The sequence below is a fragment of the Rhinatrema bivittatum genome, chromosome 8 (assembly GCF_901001135.1).
Source record: "Rhinatrema bivittatum chromosome 8, aRhiBiv1.1, whole genome shotgun sequence".
Classification (NCBI taxonomy): Eukaryota; Metazoa; Chordata; class Amphibia; order Gymnophiona; family Rhinatrematidae; genus Rhinatrema; species Rhinatrema bivittatum.
This window is the reverse complement of record NC_042622.1, coordinates 184,182,848-184,200,113: the sequence shown is the minus strand read 5'-3', so window position 1 is coordinate 184,200,113 and position 17,266 is coordinate 184,182,848. Positions and strand designations below refer to the sequence as shown.

General features: G+C 40.7%; 1 protein-coding gene across 3 annotated transcripts in view; it reads left to right on the top strand.

Annotated features, from left to right (window-relative positions):
* The window catches only part of CAMKK1 (calcium/calmodulin dependent protein kinase kinase 1), a 336,761-nt gene that overhangs the window by 237,408 nt on the left and 82,087 nt on the right, over nt 1-17,266 (top strand). For all 3 annotated transcript variants that reach the window (XR_003858154.1, XM_029612030.1, XM_029612029.1), the window contains exons 10-12: nt 7,250-7,449; nt 9,559-9,612; nt 10,226-10,299. Coding sequence is in view for 2 of the 3 variants with exons in the window: in XM_029612030.1 (XP_029467890.1) it covers nt 7,250-7,449; nt 9,559-9,612; nt 10,226-10,299 (328 nt within the window). In the remaining variant the exon portion in view is untranslated. The remainder of the gene's footprint in view (nt 1-7,249; nt 7,450-9,558; nt 9,613-10,225; nt 10,300-17,266) is intronic.

Sequence of the window (17,266 nt, the reverse complement as noted above, 5' to 3'; positions counted from 1 at the left end):
CAAGAACTTATCCAATCCTTTTTTAAACACAGCTATACTAACTGCACTAACCACATCCTCTGGCAACAAATTCCAGAGTTTAATTGTGCGTTGAGTAAAAAAGAACTTTCTCCGATTAGTTTTAAATGTGCCCCATGCTAACTTCATGGAGAGCCCCCTAGTCTTTCTACTATCCGAAAGAGTAAATAACCGATTCACATCTACCCGTTCTAGACCTCTCATGATTTTAAACACCTCTATCATATCCCCCCTCAGTCGTCTCTTCTCCAAGCTGAAAAGTCCTAACCTCTTTAGTCTTTCCTCATAGGGGAGTTGTTCCATTCCCCTTATCATTTTGGTAGCCCTTCTCTGTACCTTCTCCATCGCAATTATATCTTTTTTGAGATGCGGCGACCAGAATTGTACACAGTATTCAAGGTGCGGTCTCACCATGGAGCGATACAGAGGCATTATGACATTTTCTGTTTTATTCACCATTCCCTTTCTAATTATTTATTTATTTTTAACTTTTATATACCGAGGTTCCTATATGGGATACAGATCACCCCGGTTTACAAGAAACTACAACTTCGCTCAAAGGCAGTACATGAAACCAGTAAATACAGGAACTAATAGAGCTAGCACATAAAACAATGCGATACAGGAATTGGTACAAGGAAAATTAAATTGAAACAGTCTGTGATATGATACTTAACTTATGATAAGAGTTTAACTGCACAGTCTATGATATGATACAATCCAGGGGACCTGGGCGGGAATTTGATGGGAGAGTATATACAATCAAAAGAAGCGGGTATCGTGTACTAGAAAAGGTAACGCAAATTGGATTAGAGTATGCAAAATTACAATGGGTGAGTGTACATGAGGAGCTAATAAAACTTTTGTTAAACCAAGGATGAAGATAAGTGAGAGTACAATGCGGACCGGACAGGACTGGAATTAAACCCTGGCCACAGGACTGATATTAAACCTAGTCTAGGGTTTGATGTCCGGGAAGGCTTGGATGAAAAGCCAAGTTTTTAGTTAGTTTTTTTTTTTGTTTTTTTTTAAAGCAGAGGGGCATGGTTTCAGTCGAAGGTCCGGGGGGAGTGAGTTCCAGTGATGGGGACCTGCTGTAGATAGGGCCCGCTTCCTTAGAGCTGTTTTCGCCGGAGGGGCAAACAGAGTGCCTTTGTATGCACTTCTGATGGGTCTGGAGGAAGTGTGTTGTTTCAATTGAATGCTTAAATTGAGAGGAGAGAGGTTGTGCGTCGCTTTATGTATGATTGTGAGAACTTTAAAGAGGATCCTGTATTTGATGGGCAGCCAATGTAGGGAACGGAGGATGGGGGTGATATGTTCTCTTCTATTGGAGCTGGTAAGGATTCTGGCGGCGGCGTTTTGTACCATCTGTAAAGGCTTAATGGTGCTGGCAGGGAGTCCGAGCAGGAGGGGGTTGCAGTAATCGATCTTAGATAGAATGAGTGATTGTAGCACCAGTCGGAAGTCACTGAAGTGTAGGAGTGGTTTGAGTTTTTTGAGGACTTGCAGTTTGTAGAAGCACTCCTTTGTGGTGGTGTTTATGAATTTTTTTAGGTTTAGCTGATTGTCCAGCCAGGCTCCTAAGTCCCTGACGAACGGTGATAGGTTAGGTTTTAGGGATGTAGGTTGAGAAGAGCATGTTGGGTTGAAGAATTGTTGAAGAATTAATAATTCCCAACATTCTGTTTGCTTTTTTGACTGCCGCAGCACACTGAACCGATGATTTCAATGTGTTATCCACTATGACGCCTAGATCTTTCTTGGGTTGTAGTACCTAATATGGAACCTAACATTGTGTAATCATAGCATGGGTTATTTTTCCCTATATGCATCGCCTTGCACTTATCCACATTAAATTTCATCTGCCATTTTGATACCAATTTTCCAGTCTCACAAGGTCTTCCTGCAATTTATCACAATCTGCTTGAGATTTAACTACTCTGAACAATTTTGTGTCATCTGCAAATTTGATTATCTCACTCGTTGTATTTCTTTCCAGATCATTTATAAATATATTGAAAAGTAAGAGTCCCAATACAGATCCCTGAGGCACTCCACTGCCCACTGCCTTCCACTGGGAAAATTGACCATTTAATCCTACTCTCTGTTTCCTGTCTTTTAGCCGGTTTGCAATCCAGGAAAGGACATCGCCACCTATCCCATGACTCTTTACTTTTCCTAGAAGCCTCTCATGAGCAACTTTGTCAAACGCCTTCTGAAAATCCAAGTATACTACATCTACCGGTTCACCTTTATCCACATGTATGTTAACTCCTTCAAAACGTGAAGCAGATTTGTGAGGCAAGACTTGCCTTGGGTAAAGCCATGCTCAATGTTACCAGCTGCAAAAATGTGCAAATCTCGCCAATGAATGATTTCTGGAAGGAAGCTGTTAGTGGAGCGTGTTTCTTGTGTTCAGTTCTGTAATGAAATGGCAGCTTAGGTAACTAGCCACTTTCCTGCAGGTATCTGTTTGTAATCACTGCTGCCACTTGGGGGTTGGTTTTTACCACTCTGATTGCTCTAACATTGCTGAGAACTAGACAGTTAAAATCCTCTGGGCAGTGTGCACCTTTGATACCTGATATCCTGTGCAGTTTATTTGAATCTGTTTACTTTGAGGCATCTGTCAAGAATAATATCCTCTTTCTTTCGAAGCAATATGTGTACAACTGCGCTTCATGGGGATGGGGGTTGTCTTTGGAAGTCCACCTGTTCTTCCATCATTACTTTTAGAGCTGTTTGCAATGAGACTTGGGGAACTGTCTTGTTTACATCTGTCTGCTGTGGGCTCTGGACCTAATGTACAGTGTAAAAAAAAAAAAAAAATCCTGCTAACCCTTTCACTGCTAGATCAATTTAACGGTGTCATGAAGTTATTTAATGAAAACCACAGATCTGCATTTTGGGGGTTATGGCGGCAGAAACTCATCAACGGGAGAGACTTTTTTTTCTCACGCCTTGCTGTTGCCTCCAGCTGTATGCTCACCCTGGTCTCACTTTCCATTGCTTAGAGATTTAAAAAAAAAAAAAAAAAAACCACGAAAAAAATCCCCCCCCCCCCTTCATGTATGCCAGGAACCTTTCTTGTCCTGCCTTGGTGACCCTCTAGCCACTTCCCCTGGAATTTATGAGATTATTGCCCGTGATTTCTCTCTGAAAGCTCAAGGGGTCCGATACGAGCCCAAGGCAACTTTTTGTTCTAAAATGATCCTTTCCTGTAAAGATTAGATGGAATTACATTAACACTGTCCATGGCTTGAGTTCTGCAGTATATAAAACATTTTTTAGCTAGGTTGCAGCACAGCTTCCGAGGTTCTAAGTAAAATTACTAAACCAGGCGCTTGTTTGTCTGGTAGATCAGATGGCATTGTCCTTGCATGCCCTTTTTCCTGGTCTCAGGAAAGGATTTTCTGCATTAACCTTTGTGGATGAGGGAGAATTGCAGGTAACCGTGCTTGGGAGGGCAAAAAGGAAAGGCAATCCCTGTGGCCCAGTGTGGCCTGTGATTACAGCAGTCAGCCAAGTAACTGGTTTGAATAGCCCAATTATAAGCGGCAATATCTCTTTTTACTCTGACATCTCTGAAAACAGACATTTACTGTTTGTCTGAAAGAAAACCATTTTGCTATGAATTTGTTCCTCAGATGGCCATGGTGGACGCTCTATTATTATTTTTTTTTTAACCTGAAATGACTCATACAGGCTTTTTTTTTTTTTAACAAAATGCCATGAATTTCTTCACAAATGGCAATCTTTATTTTTTATTAGGTGTGTGCAACGTAATCAAAACGCCAAAGATTCAGCATCCCTTACTTGAGTTGGTGGTGTAGGCTATTTTTAAGGGTTGATGAGATAATCCAGGAAACCCATACAACGTCCCTTAATCGAGGCTTGTTTCTTGCCCATAAAAGTCTAAAATGATTACTTTTACAAGGAAGGCTTTGGGTAGTGTTCAGTCCTGTGATTGTTTTTGCATAGGGGAAGAGAAAAGGAGAATGAGCCACCTAATAAATTTAATGGCAACAGATAAAGATCAAAATGGCCCATCCAGTCTGCCCAGGAGAGAATCAAAGGGGGGAGGGAGAGCAGTCAGACCATTTTACCTGGGTGAATACCTCTGAAAATTGCCCTCATAGAAAACAGTATTTTGATTGCTGTACACAACTATACTAAATCATTATCTCTTTGATGTCTTGTATTTGACTTTTTTCGGTTTAAATTAAACTGATAGCATATTTAATAGGTGCATAGTTAAATTAATAAATCCTTTATAATACTTAAATATTTTCAGTTGACTAAATATTAATATATGTATCTTGAAAAAATAAAAAAGTAGTTAGAGAAGTTAATTTATAAATTCACTGGACGCATCTTTTCAAGACTAGTGAAATTCCACCGTTAGGTTATTACCTAAGCATTGGGTGCCAGGGTGAATAACTTTGAAACACCTACGGGTGGCAGCATATATGCACGTATATGACAGCGCATAGATCTACACTAGTATTTCATGAGCCGCGCATATCGGGTACACACGGAATTTAAAATACACAGGTGTGTTTATTCCGGCACATACCTGCATATATAGGCTTATGCACGAACCATAGAAAGTGTGGTGTAAAAAGCCACACCCCAAAAATCAATATACAAGCAAGGAGCGTGTGGAGGAGGTCAAGCTGTTAAACTTCAGCAAATAAAGAACGTAACTCTCCATTAATGACGGCCAAATTTATTCACACAGTCTTTGCAGCTTACGTTGAATACATTGAGAAGGCGAATATCTGTGCATTGAACACGTGTATTTTACCCACCTATTTTAAAAATATATGCACATGCATTTTATGCATGAAAATAAAGGATTTATTCGCATAATTCAGGATTTATGCATGTAGGCTGGCATATTTTAAAACGTACGCGTGTGAATGAAATTACCAGTTTCACCAGTTAGTCCACCATTCTGCCCAGTCCTTCTCCAGGTCATCCCGACCTTCCTGGTTCTTCTCTGAATATACCCCCCCCCCCCCCCCAGTTCAGTCAGACCTCCCACCCAGTTAGTGCTATATAATAAAAACGTTTGATATCATTTATGACAGATTGTTAGGGGGTGTAAAAGTATGCAAGTCGAAAAATCTACATGCGCAAGTGTCTCTTAAAATAGCAACTTATGCATGTAACTGTTGGCCCTGTCTGGGAATGCACCCCTTTTTGTACAAGCATATAGATACGTGTGAAATGGAAATTCATGTGTATTTGGACTGTTATAAATATGTAATATGTGAGTAGGGGTTACTTAGGCATATATATTTTAAGTAAAATTTTGAAAAATCACCTTTTAAGCTTTCACCTTAGATTGTTCCATGTCTGCTCTTTATTGGCATTTATTTCTAAATTAATTTTCAAGCTTCCTTTCAAGTTTAATTAGATTTCAAGGTCATTGTATGAATTTAGCATTTTGGAAAGAAGCTCCTTATTAAATATTTGGAAAAGGCATTAGTGTACTCTGTGCCATGCTGCGGCAGTCTGATGGTCCTGTTCTCAAAGAGCTTAGCAATGCGAAAGGTTAAGCAAAGCATAGAGAGAAGTTACAGGGGCATCGAGAAACTTGCCCAATGGCCCATGGGTCAGAAGTAGCATCTGCGAGCACTCTGTTTCATGGGTGGCTTAACCTATTGGTTCCCAGCCTGCTCCTCAAGGCCCATTCAATAAATCTGGTTTTCAGGATGTTGGTAGTAAATAAGGGTGATACATGTGAATTGTATTTTGCAAATGCCTCTTGCATATTAATTGTGGTATAAATAGTTTTATGGGTTTTTATGCTTTTTTACTATATTGTATGTTTTATTTACTGTAATCTGCACTGATCGTGTAGTGGAAGAGGTGGAATATTAAGTAAAATATCTATAAAACCACATTACATAGGCGGTGTTAAGCACTGGTGTTGGGAGATTTTGCATCTGGAATTCAATACCAAGAAGTGCAGATTCATGTTTGGGATGTGGTAATCTAAAAGCTGAATGTGATGGAAGGTGAAAGACTGAAGTACATGGCCTAAGAGAGAGATCTATGGGTAATTGTGTGGTGATCTGAAAATGGAGATGCAGTGTGACAAGGTGATAGCTAAAGCCAGAAGAATGCTGGTCTGCATAGAGAGAGGAGTAACCAGTAAGAAAAAGGAGGTGATAATCCCCTTGTACAGGTCCTTGGTGAGGCCTCACCTGGATTACTGTGTTCAGTTCTGGAGCCCGTATCTCAAAAGGGACAGAGAAAGGATGGAGGCCGTATAGAGAAGGGCGACCGAAATGGTGTGGGGACTGCAGAGAGGAAGCAGGATCTGCATATGTATACCCTGGAAGAGAGGAGGTGCAGGGGAGATATGATACAGACCTTCAGGTACCTGAAAGGTTTTAATGATGTGCAAACGTCAAATCTTTTCCATTAGAAAGGAGACAGTAGAACTAGGGGCCACGAAATGAAACCCCAGGGGGGAAGACTCAGAATCAACGTCAGGAAATATTTCTTCATGGAGAGGGTGGTGCAGGCCTGGAATGCCCTTCTGGAGTAGGTGACGTAAACAAAAACAGTGTGAGAATCCGAAAGGGCATGGGATAAACACTGTGGATCCCTAAAGGTGAGAGGATGGAAGTGAAGAAAAGGGTGCAAGGGGGTAACCTGCTCTCTGCGGCAATTACTACCCTTAACCAATAAGCCTTGTTGCTTTTAACACAAGTGTAACATTGCGCTCTGCTTGGACTGCCGGGGGGGGGGGGGGGGGGGGAATTTGGATTCAGATGTCAGCCAATATGGGCCCTGACTTTTAAGGTCTGGGGTACTGATGCATAGGCCCGCTTCTATGGCCAAGTTTAAAAGCAAAGCACGTCAGGCAGCACTGTCTGAATTTTCAAGAGAGTTCCTCCCCCAGTAAAAATGTTGCCAGCAGTAATTTTTTATGGGTTTGATAATTGCTTGGTTTTGGTTGTAAATATTGCTACCCTTATCATAAGGCTTGGGGATAACTGCACACTTACTACCCTTCAGAGAAACATAGGGGTGACCAACACGGCGTGGCAGACACTACCTTAAGAAGCTTGCTGGGCAGACTGGATGGACCATTTGGTCCTTTTTTGCCGTCGTTACTATGGGAACCACTGTGTGGATTTCAGTCTCTGCATGTTTTGGTTTATATATTTTTTTTTTAATGTCTTTATTTTTAATCTTTGTTCTTTTGCAGTGCATTACCAGAAGATCATTCACCGGGACATCAAACCCTCCAACTTGCTCTTGGGCGACGACGACCATATCAAAATAGCTGATTTTGGAGTCAGCAATCAGTTTGAGGGGAGCGACGCTCTGTTGTCTAGTACGGCCGGAACGCCAGCGTTCATGGCACCGGAAGCTCTTTCAGACACTGGCCAGCGGTTCAGCGGCAAGGTGACCCTTTCCTGTCACGCTTATAATAAAGCAGCCGTGCAGTGGGGAGGGTGCCTTTGGGTATGGGGAGGGTCATTTTTCAAAACCATTTCTGCAGGTAAAAAAAAGAGCTTTGCCCATGGAGATAGAAATAAAAAAAATACTGCCCCCTCTCTGTGACGAGTAAACCTGTGCCTGTAGGGCCTCCGTGCACTTAAGCTTATTCGCGGCGACGTGGCGTTCCCCCGGAGCTGGGGAGGGGTTTGGAACTGTGTGAATATTTCCCCATTTCAGAAGCATGCGCTGCTTTGTTGTCTGGAAGAGCGCCCGCGCAATCAGCAGGTGTGCAAATGTCAGCAGGCAGCTTTCCTGGGATGGTTTTCAATGTGAAAGCACGCATGGACTTCAGCGTTTGAAAATCACCACAAAGCATGCAGGTAAAAAGTCCCAGAGTAATTTGCATGCAGGCAGCCAGTCTTAATATTTACTGAAAACAATAGCAGCGTTCAAATGCTTTTTTTTTTCTGTCTGGGACCCGCTTGAGCCAGGAGAAAATGACGCAACCTGCCATAAAAAGTAATTATTCCACGTTGGCACTATGCTAATGACTCTTGGAAATGCAGGGGGAGAAGGTAATTTTGAAAGCTTTTTTGTGTGGGTTTAATAAAAAAAAAAGTGTTACCCAGGTAAATCAGTGGCCTGAAGTTTGTCCACCTTTGGTTCAACTAAAAGTCTCCATTGTTCCATGACGTGCAGGGTTTTAGCTGCATTGCAGAGATGATTCGGGGGGTTGGGGGTGTTAGGTTTAGGTCATGGGAGCACAAGGAGGCATATAAACTACACTACCCAATCTGCCTGCGATCTTACATCTGAAAAAAATTGGGTACTATTTTGAGTGCTCATGCTCTGTTCCCACGGCATAGTTCAAACTCAGTGTCCTTGTGTGCTTTCCCTTTAGAAAACTGAGTGCAAAGACCATGGGTAGAAAGGTATGTGCGGAGTTTGCATCAATGGCAGCGGTTTGAGTATTGCCACCTAAATGTCACAGCGTTTCAGATCCCTTAATAGTCAGATAACTTGGCAGAGCGTGCAGCTTGCTGTAGGACCTTGATTGAAGGTAAGGTATTTTCAGTTAGTGTACAGTTAAGCTGTGGAGTTTGTTGCCAGAGGATGTGGCCAATGCTAGTAGTACTGCCAGCTTTAAAAAAGGTTTGGATGAGCTTATGGAGAAATAAATCCTATTAACAATTAGCCAGGCAAGCACGGGGATTCCCACCTTTTATGTCTGGGAGTGAAGGGATCTCCCTATTAGGATCTGCTGGATATTTTCAAGTGACCCAGATTGGCCACAGTTGGAGACAGGATGCTAGGCTTTATGGACAATTTGGTCTGACCCGGCTTGGCACTTCTGTGTTCGTAAACCATATTTCCCTGATGTATATATTGTGTCCATGGCTATCTTGAGTTAAATACTGTAAAGGAAAATTGCAGTCGGGCCACGCTGTAGCATCTCCTTATTCCATGACTCACTTCTATCAGGCTGCCTTGATCCGTCAGTGGCCATTAACCCACAGTTGGGCAGCTGCCAGGGCACAGCCTTTCTTCTGCAAGGTCCTGGATGTGCTTGCTCTACAGATGCAGCTCTCCGCAGCAACTGGGGTTATGTCCAGGCTGGGAAGCGATGTTCACGTCCTAGGAAATAAAGGTGGTGGATATAATTGTTTGTCTTAATTCAATATTTGCAATATTTGTAATATCCCTAGTTAACGGCATCCCATAATTCCAGTATCATGACATCACTTTATTATCTTATGCATCTTCGACTTAACTCAGCCCACGACTTCATTCAAACTTGGCTTTATATTGTATATTATGTAAAGATCCTTTGTAAATGTGTTTTTATCAATTGTCCCCCTTTCTTCTTCTTCTTCCTATTCTCCCAGTTGTATTCTTCCTTGTTTATTGTAACTACAATTCCTGCACCAGTTTAGTTGCTTAAGTTTTCTGTTCAATGCACGACTTGTTAAATGTAAACCGGTTTGATGCGACCCCTGGTCGTGAAAGCCGGTAAAGAAAACAGCAAAATAAATAAATAAATAAATAAATTTTGAAAACTGGCTTTTCCTTCAGGCAATAGATGTGTGGGCCTTGGGAGTTACCCTATACTGCTTCGTGTTTGGAAAGGTAAGGTTGAATTTTGAAGCACTTAATTATTGTGGGACTAATCACACTGGATAAACTGAATAATTCTCCCAGAAGTGCTGGAAAGATGAGAAATGCATGAAAGGGAAATCTGTACTTCTCTGTCATAAGTACTGGAAACCAGGTTAAATCTACAAATTAACTGTTTCACAGCGTTTTGACCCATAAAGCTTAATTCATCAGTGAAGATCCATGGGTGCTCTGGGCAAATACCACTGCATATGAGAGTGTAGGGTTTAAAGAGATGAATAGCTTTTGTGGCGATACCCAGATGGCAAGTGGCCTTGTGTTTGCCCAAATGTCCATAGATTTCCATGAATAGTTGCACTTTCTGTGAAGCTTGTCACGTCATTGAATTTCTGAAGTTTGCATCCGGGATAGCTGCTTGTGCTATTAAAATTTGAATTTAGCCATGAGAATAGCACAAAAAAATTAATTAACATTCCTATATGGGTTTTGATCTGAACCATTGTTTAAACGTTTGTGGACACAGACCCGTGGTGTGGTTCAGAATCCCAAAGCAGCAGTGAATTGTTAAATGTTCTGTTGCCTGTGTGATGGGTGGTCTTTACATACTGTTTGTCTTATTTTGAAGTGTCCTTTTATAGATCAGTACATCCTGGTTCTTCATAACATGATCAAGAACAAGCCAGTGGAGTTTCCAGAGGAGTAAGTAAAGGTCGCCAACCTGCTCCTTACGGTGCCGTGTTAACCCTGCAATATTGTGCTAGTCTTTCAGGACACCAGTCAAGTTGATTAGAAAATGAGTGAAAATGCTAGGTAGTAGCTTTTGAGACGTCTATACAGTAGGTAAATAAGTTCCCAGCATTGGTTTTTGGTTTTTTTTTTTTTGGTTGAAAGGAGGAGTACGGTTCAGAATCAAGAGGGGGGGGGGGGGTGATTTCTATGATGCTAGTTTCCAATGAAGATGGTGTTATAAGCAAGGCTCTTCTTAAATTGAGGTAAAGGCCTGGTGTTGCAGGATCTGCCATTTCTACAGCTTTGCTGCCAGTCAGCTGTTTCTTGCTGTTTTGTCTGCCTTATCAGCCACTCAGCTGCAGTTTTTTGAACTTCATCTCATTTTAGATATAGCTTTGGTTATAAGTATCAGTCGATATAGGCAGATAAAAGGAAATGTCGTACCTGATTCCAGAGATAGCAGGTGACTTCCTGAATTGCCTCTGACTGATCCTGGGGCATTCTCCTAACTAGGAAAGAGGTACGCTTGCCAAAAAAAATCATGTCTTGGTCAGAGAGAGAAAACTAGAGTGTTTTCATTGCCAATTTCCAAAGGGGCCTGGATGTCATGGAGGAACTGAAATCACATGATAATAAATGTTCTAAAACACCAACTAAGTGAAAAACAATCGTATAAATGACAATTCATTCAAAATGAACCCATGTAAAATTTTAAGAAAGGAAGGAGGAAATACAGACAGGCTACCTCTACCAATGATTAGTGGTGCCATAATCTTTTACCTCTAACCCACCAGTTCATTTTTTTTTTAATATTTTTTTGTTGCTCAATCCTTATGTCTGTTGATCATGTATTCAAAGTACCATAATAAACATTGTATATGGGCAGCAGGCATCCACTGATGGTACAGTAAATATTTTAAAAAATGAACTAGTGTTTTGGAGGTAAACGATGATATTGTGCACCACTAACACTGAGTGAATTGTCATTTTATACAGAGGAGCTGAAACATATCTGTCTGATCTGAAATAAATGGTGGCATTGGTGAGGTCTGTGGTTTGTGGTGGGGGCACATTAAATTTAAGAGTCTCTATAAGACAGTGCCTATATTTCAGAAATAACTAGAAAAACTGTCGTCAATGAAAGATCCTTAATTGTTGCATGTTTGGTGGTTCAAATGGAGATTTTACTAGAGCCTTTAGTATTAAGCTTAGGCTCTATTGAAGATCAATTGCTCTAAATGGTGGATGTAATCTCTTTACCACAGAAAGCAGTTTCTGGATGGGATGCTATTGTATTCCCTTCGATTCTAATTCTACAACAAGAAATTGCTGTTATTTGACTTTTAAAGAATTGAGTGCTTCACTCCAACATTAGGCTTTCTTACGTTTATAGCAAAAGACTCATGGTCTGCCCACCATCTCCTGGAAGGGAACATAACCCAGTTGTTCAGGACTGGTGTAGCAGTATGATAAGGAATGTGTAGTTGTCTAATACACAAGTGGATTATTTTTTCTTGAATAAATCAATAAAACGAGGACACCATATTAACCAGAAAAGAACACGCGAAAATAACCAGGTCTCTGGGGGATCATATCCTTCTGTAACCACCCTTGGTGAAATCATCCATTCTCGTCTCCTGTGTTTGTATGTTTAATAAATTTATATCCTACATCCTCCAAAGTTCAGGGCAGATCATAGTTAAAACATGAATAAAACAAATCATTTACAAACAGGAAATACAGTCAAAAACACAAAAAATGAGAGCATAACAGAGCTGATCGAAGGGTATAAGAGTAGCTATCGATATTCATTAGTTCTTCAGCTCAAAAGCACTTTTGAAGAGGAAGGTCTTTAAAGATTTCTTAAATGCTTGCATATCATTCATTATTTGGAGATGTCCAGGAAGTTCCAGAGCAAAGGACCAGTGGCCGTAAAGGCTCTGTCACGTGTCTTGATAAGATGTGGAGGCACATGGTGCGTACCTCCAATTTCCCTGGATTGGAATATTTTAGAGCCCTAGATGGCACACAGATCCTGAGCATGGAATTAATCTAGGGGCATCAATGTTGGAGAGAAGTTTATGAATCAATATTATGATGTGTATAGTTTAAAAGTCTTATCGGGAGCCAATGGCATGAACACAAAACCAGAGTGATATGCTCTCTTGATCTTATTCCAGTGAGGATATGGGCAGTAACATTCTGTACAGTTTCAAAGTGCCCTAAGAGCATTTGCTGGTAAGCCACAATATAATGAGCTACAATAATCGAAGGCAGGAAAAATCAAGGCTTGGAGTACTGAGCAAAATTCCTCAGGAGCAAGATAGGCTTCAGACAAGAAGCATCCATAGTTTCTTAAAGGATGCTGATACTACAGCCTTGATGTGTGGGTGCATGGACAAGTTCTGATCGAGGATTACACCAGGGTTTCTCACTTGAGGCAGTATATGTAAATTGTAACCATCAAAAGGAAAATCAGATGGTATATCTGTAACATTTACACAGTAGCAAAGTATTGTCGGCAGAAAAAGACCACATGGTCCATCCAGTCCACCCAGCAAGTTGCTTACGGTAGTAGCTACTGCTCCATGCAGGTTACCTCCATGTTTCTGTAAGGGTAGTAACTGCTGCTCCGGGCAGGTTACCTCCGTGTTTCTGTAAGGGTAGTAACTGCCGCTCCGGGCAGGTTACCTCCATGTTTCTGTAAGGGTAGTAACTGCCGCTCCGAGCAGGTTACCTCCATGTGTAGACAGCAGACAGGTAGACAACAGATGGAAATGAATTCAAAAGCAGAATGAATGTAATGGAATTAAAAACTGGATATAGTCAACATAAATCTTATTATTTACCCCCTAATCCAGCAAGAAGTTTACACATTGGAGAAAGATAAGTGTTGAACAAGACAGCAGATAGCACTGATCCTTGAGGGACTCCTGTGGAGATATTGTACCAAGAGGAGACTTCTGACCCAACCCTAATCTGCTGTATGCAGTCTGTCAAATAGGATCTGAATCATAAGACAAGACAGTACCAGAGATCCAAATATGATTCAGGATATCAAAAGTTGCAGATATATCCAGGAACACCACCCTATACCTTGTACCGCTATCAGAGCCTCGTTGGATAGTGTCTAGACTGGATAGTAATAAAGTCTCGGTAGTGACGTGCTTCAGAAAACCAAACTTCTGCTGGTCTGAGAATTCATCAGTAGTCAGTCAACTGATTCAAAACGGCAATCTCTATTGCTTTTGGAAGAAAACTGAGTGATGAAATTGGATGATAATTTTTAAGAGAATTTGGGTCAGCAGCTTTTTTTTAGAATTGGGCGAAGAGACACATTTTTAAAAAGATGGTAAGAACCTTTCAAAAAGGGAACGATTCGTGACTTAAGTGGCAAAGGCTCCAGTATCATCCCTGATGACTTTTAAAATTATTACAGTAGTACAAAGATTTAATGGACTAGAGGGAGCTGTTCGTTTTACTAATAATTTTGAACAATCTCAGCACTGGCAACAAGGGAAAAAAAAGATCCATCTCACCTCTGACTCCTTAGTTTGAGTTTCTGGAGCCAGAACTTGGTCTGCTGTGAACTGACTGCATATCTTCTCAGTTTTCTTTACAAAGCTAATTGCATTTTCATCACATGATATGAGGTTTCGGTTTATAAGTTGCCTCTGGATGATTAGCTACCTGTCATACAGTCAAAAATAATTCACATGGATTGTTTCTGATGCACACATCCTGTGAGAGTAGTAAGCAAAGCATCATTGACCAGGGTTCTATAAGTGTTTAAGGAAGAGTGATATTGCTTCATGTGAATCAGTTTGCTTCTTATACCAATGGCGCTCCTGCCTGCACACTGATTGCTTTGCAGCTTTTAGATTCTTCATGAATCAAGGTGCTAGTTTTGAACGATATATAATCACAGGTCTCAAAGGGGCCAACTCATCAACGGCAGACCAAAGGTTCGTGTTCCATGTGCCTAATAGTTACTAAGTCATCTGTACAAGGGATTGATAACAAGAGGCTCAAGGTATTATTTAAAGCTATCAATCTCAACATGTCCCCAGTTTAGTATCACTTGGCAGCCTGGCTTATTTGCCTGCTGAGGCAATGGTAATAGTATATTTAAAGATAGCAAGCAGTAATCTGACTAGGGCACTGTTTTCACCTTCACAGGGGAAGAACTATAGGGGAAAGATGTGGGGTCAAGCAATATCAAGTCTATATAGTGTGGCCATTTTTGTGGGTTGGGTTCTTGACTAATTGTTCCCATCCCAGGGCATTCATGGTATCTTAAAAACATCTCAAAAGCGGTGGACAGTGGAGTATGATGCACGTGAAGGTTAAAAATCTCCCCCCCCCCTCCAAAAAATAGTTGAACTCTGATTTAAGGATAGCTCAGCAAACAACTCAGAGGAACAATTATAGACGAGCAACGCAGAGAAGGTCAGTATGTGAGTCATAAACTAATGCTAGGTGAAGTGAGTAGGATGTCATAAGGTTCAGTAGTATTGACTGGCGTTACGGTCCATTGAAGAGACTGCTTAAAAACAAGTTAATTTGCACCCAACTGGAAATGTCCCTTACCCCCAAACCCCATCTTTTGAAATTCTCTTTAAATAAGAGCCCTATTATTAGTTCATGAAATGTTTCAAAGCAACTTTCTATAGTAGAGGGTCCTTTTGGTTCAGCCTGCAGTTACTTCTAAAAATTAAAAAAAAAAAAAAAAAAAGTAAAACGCACATGCCACACTGGCGTCTAAAAATATAGCAATGTTGCTGTTTTCAAATAAAATTCCTAGGTCACCTTGTTGCCATGAAAGCAGAATGCTGATGGGCCCCATTTAGATGTCTTCTTTCTGGTTTTCTGCTGTATTTATTATTGGGTGAGGGTGGATGGATATTGTGAAACTCTTAGGTAAATTTTAAAGGCGTTACGTGCGTAAATGTAACATGCTGTTGTAGCAATTTTCAAAAGCCATTTATGCGCATAAAGTGCACTTGAGTAAATCCAATGGACAATTCAATGTCATGTCGTAGCAATTTTCAAAAGCTCACTTACTCGAGTAAAGTGCATTTTACTCAAGCAAAATCCAGTTTTACGCGTGTAAATGCTTTTTACAATCGGGCCCTTAGTGAATTATGGATGTAGGTGGCATAGCAAATCTAAATATTTAAATAGAAATATGACGGCAGAAAAAAAGACACTGTGGCCTGTCTAGTCTGCCCGTCCATATCAACTACTCAGCTGCAATCCTTAACCCTTCCTAAGAGATCCCTGAGCCCAAAAAAAGTATTTGACTTGAGATGAGAGGTCAAACTTGAGTATCTACCCTCCCATCTTACACAGTCTGAAATTATACATGATTATTTTGGGGTTTTTGGGGGGGGGGTTGGCCAAAGTACAATACAATTGGAGAGAATGGCAGTACCGAAACTAGTACAAATGAATTCTGAATTAAATGAAATTTGCCCCTTGGGCTGTTTTATTAAAAAAGAAAAAAAAAAGTTAAAACAAAACTTAGCAACATAAGAAAATGGCCTCAAGATCAAGCCACTTTGAGGATGGTTTATCGTTTTTGCAATTAGTAAGTGCAGAGAAAAATTCCTCTTTGCGAAAGCATGAAATACAAGTCTGTTGTACAGAGCTGCAACAAAAATTGTTAGAAGATCCCCTGGCAGCTTGCTCTAAAAAAATCTCCCACAGCTATTATCTTTTGAAAGTATCTCATTTAGTTTGGCTTCCAACCCAGTCTGTCTGCAGTGAGTTATGAACATTGAATGGGCTGAGTTAAGCTGAGGAGTCTTTTGCTGTGTGTAGTGTCATTCAGTGATTGCCTTTGCTGAATAATTTACTTTGATTATTTGTTACCTCTGTGCATAGTTTAAGAAGCCAGAGAACTGATTAAGGTACGGTGAGAAACTGAACAGCATGCCAACCTCTGTCTAAATTGCATCTATTTGTTTGATAAAGCTGGTCAGTCAGGCGTACACAGTGCTTGATTTGAGTCCATCCATGGCCCCTTCAGGAATTCATGAGCTATATTTGGTCATATACCGTATTGGATTTGTTTTACCATAGTGACGCACTTGGGGCATGAGCACTCTTGTTTACAGGAGTCCATGGAAACTCATTATCTACTTCAGCAATCGCTAGGAAATACAGAAGAGATCCACTCCACAGCTGTGTGCTAAGTGCATTTCACAAAGGGATTTAGAAAACTCAAGCCACAAGGCAGAAATATCTTGGTCCTGTCGTATAAATAGTGCTGCTGTATTTTAAGCGTGATTTTAAATAACCAGAAACTCTGTGTGGACTCTGAGGTTGGGAAGCAAATGTGTTTATGTTTGAGTGTAACAGAATGAGTTAACCACCTCTGCAGTTTTTGCATATCCCTTTGGCATGGCAGAAGGAAATTCTGAGAAGCTGGACTGCTTGAGTGTTTGGTATCTTTTAATTTGCCTCGTTCTTGAGTGGTTATGTAACAGTAACACTGCATAACTTTGTGAATTTTTCTGGTCAGACATTCATATGTTTCATTTTCCTTAAAAGCTTTCAATGTTTCCATGGCTGCCTGGAAATCCATCTGAGACTTTGGACAAAAATGTGAAGCCTGTCTTGTTTTATTACCTTAATCTGACGACTTCAATAAATCTTGGGCCTTCTAGGCATTAGGGTCCCATCTTGGAGAATCTCTGTTGGCAGAAATATGGTGGTGGCTGGTGATAATCTATAATCTCTGTAGTTCCACTAATGTACAGAGAGCCAAGATAAACCAGATTTCTTCTGTCCAATCCAGAGCCTTGCTCTTCCTAGCCCAAAAAAGTATCTTGTCAACATCTGGTAAAGTTAAAATCTAAAACTAAATAAAATAATCCCCAATGTTTTTTTCCAGTCAGTGCTGCCCTTTGACCCACAGCAAGATGCAACAGAA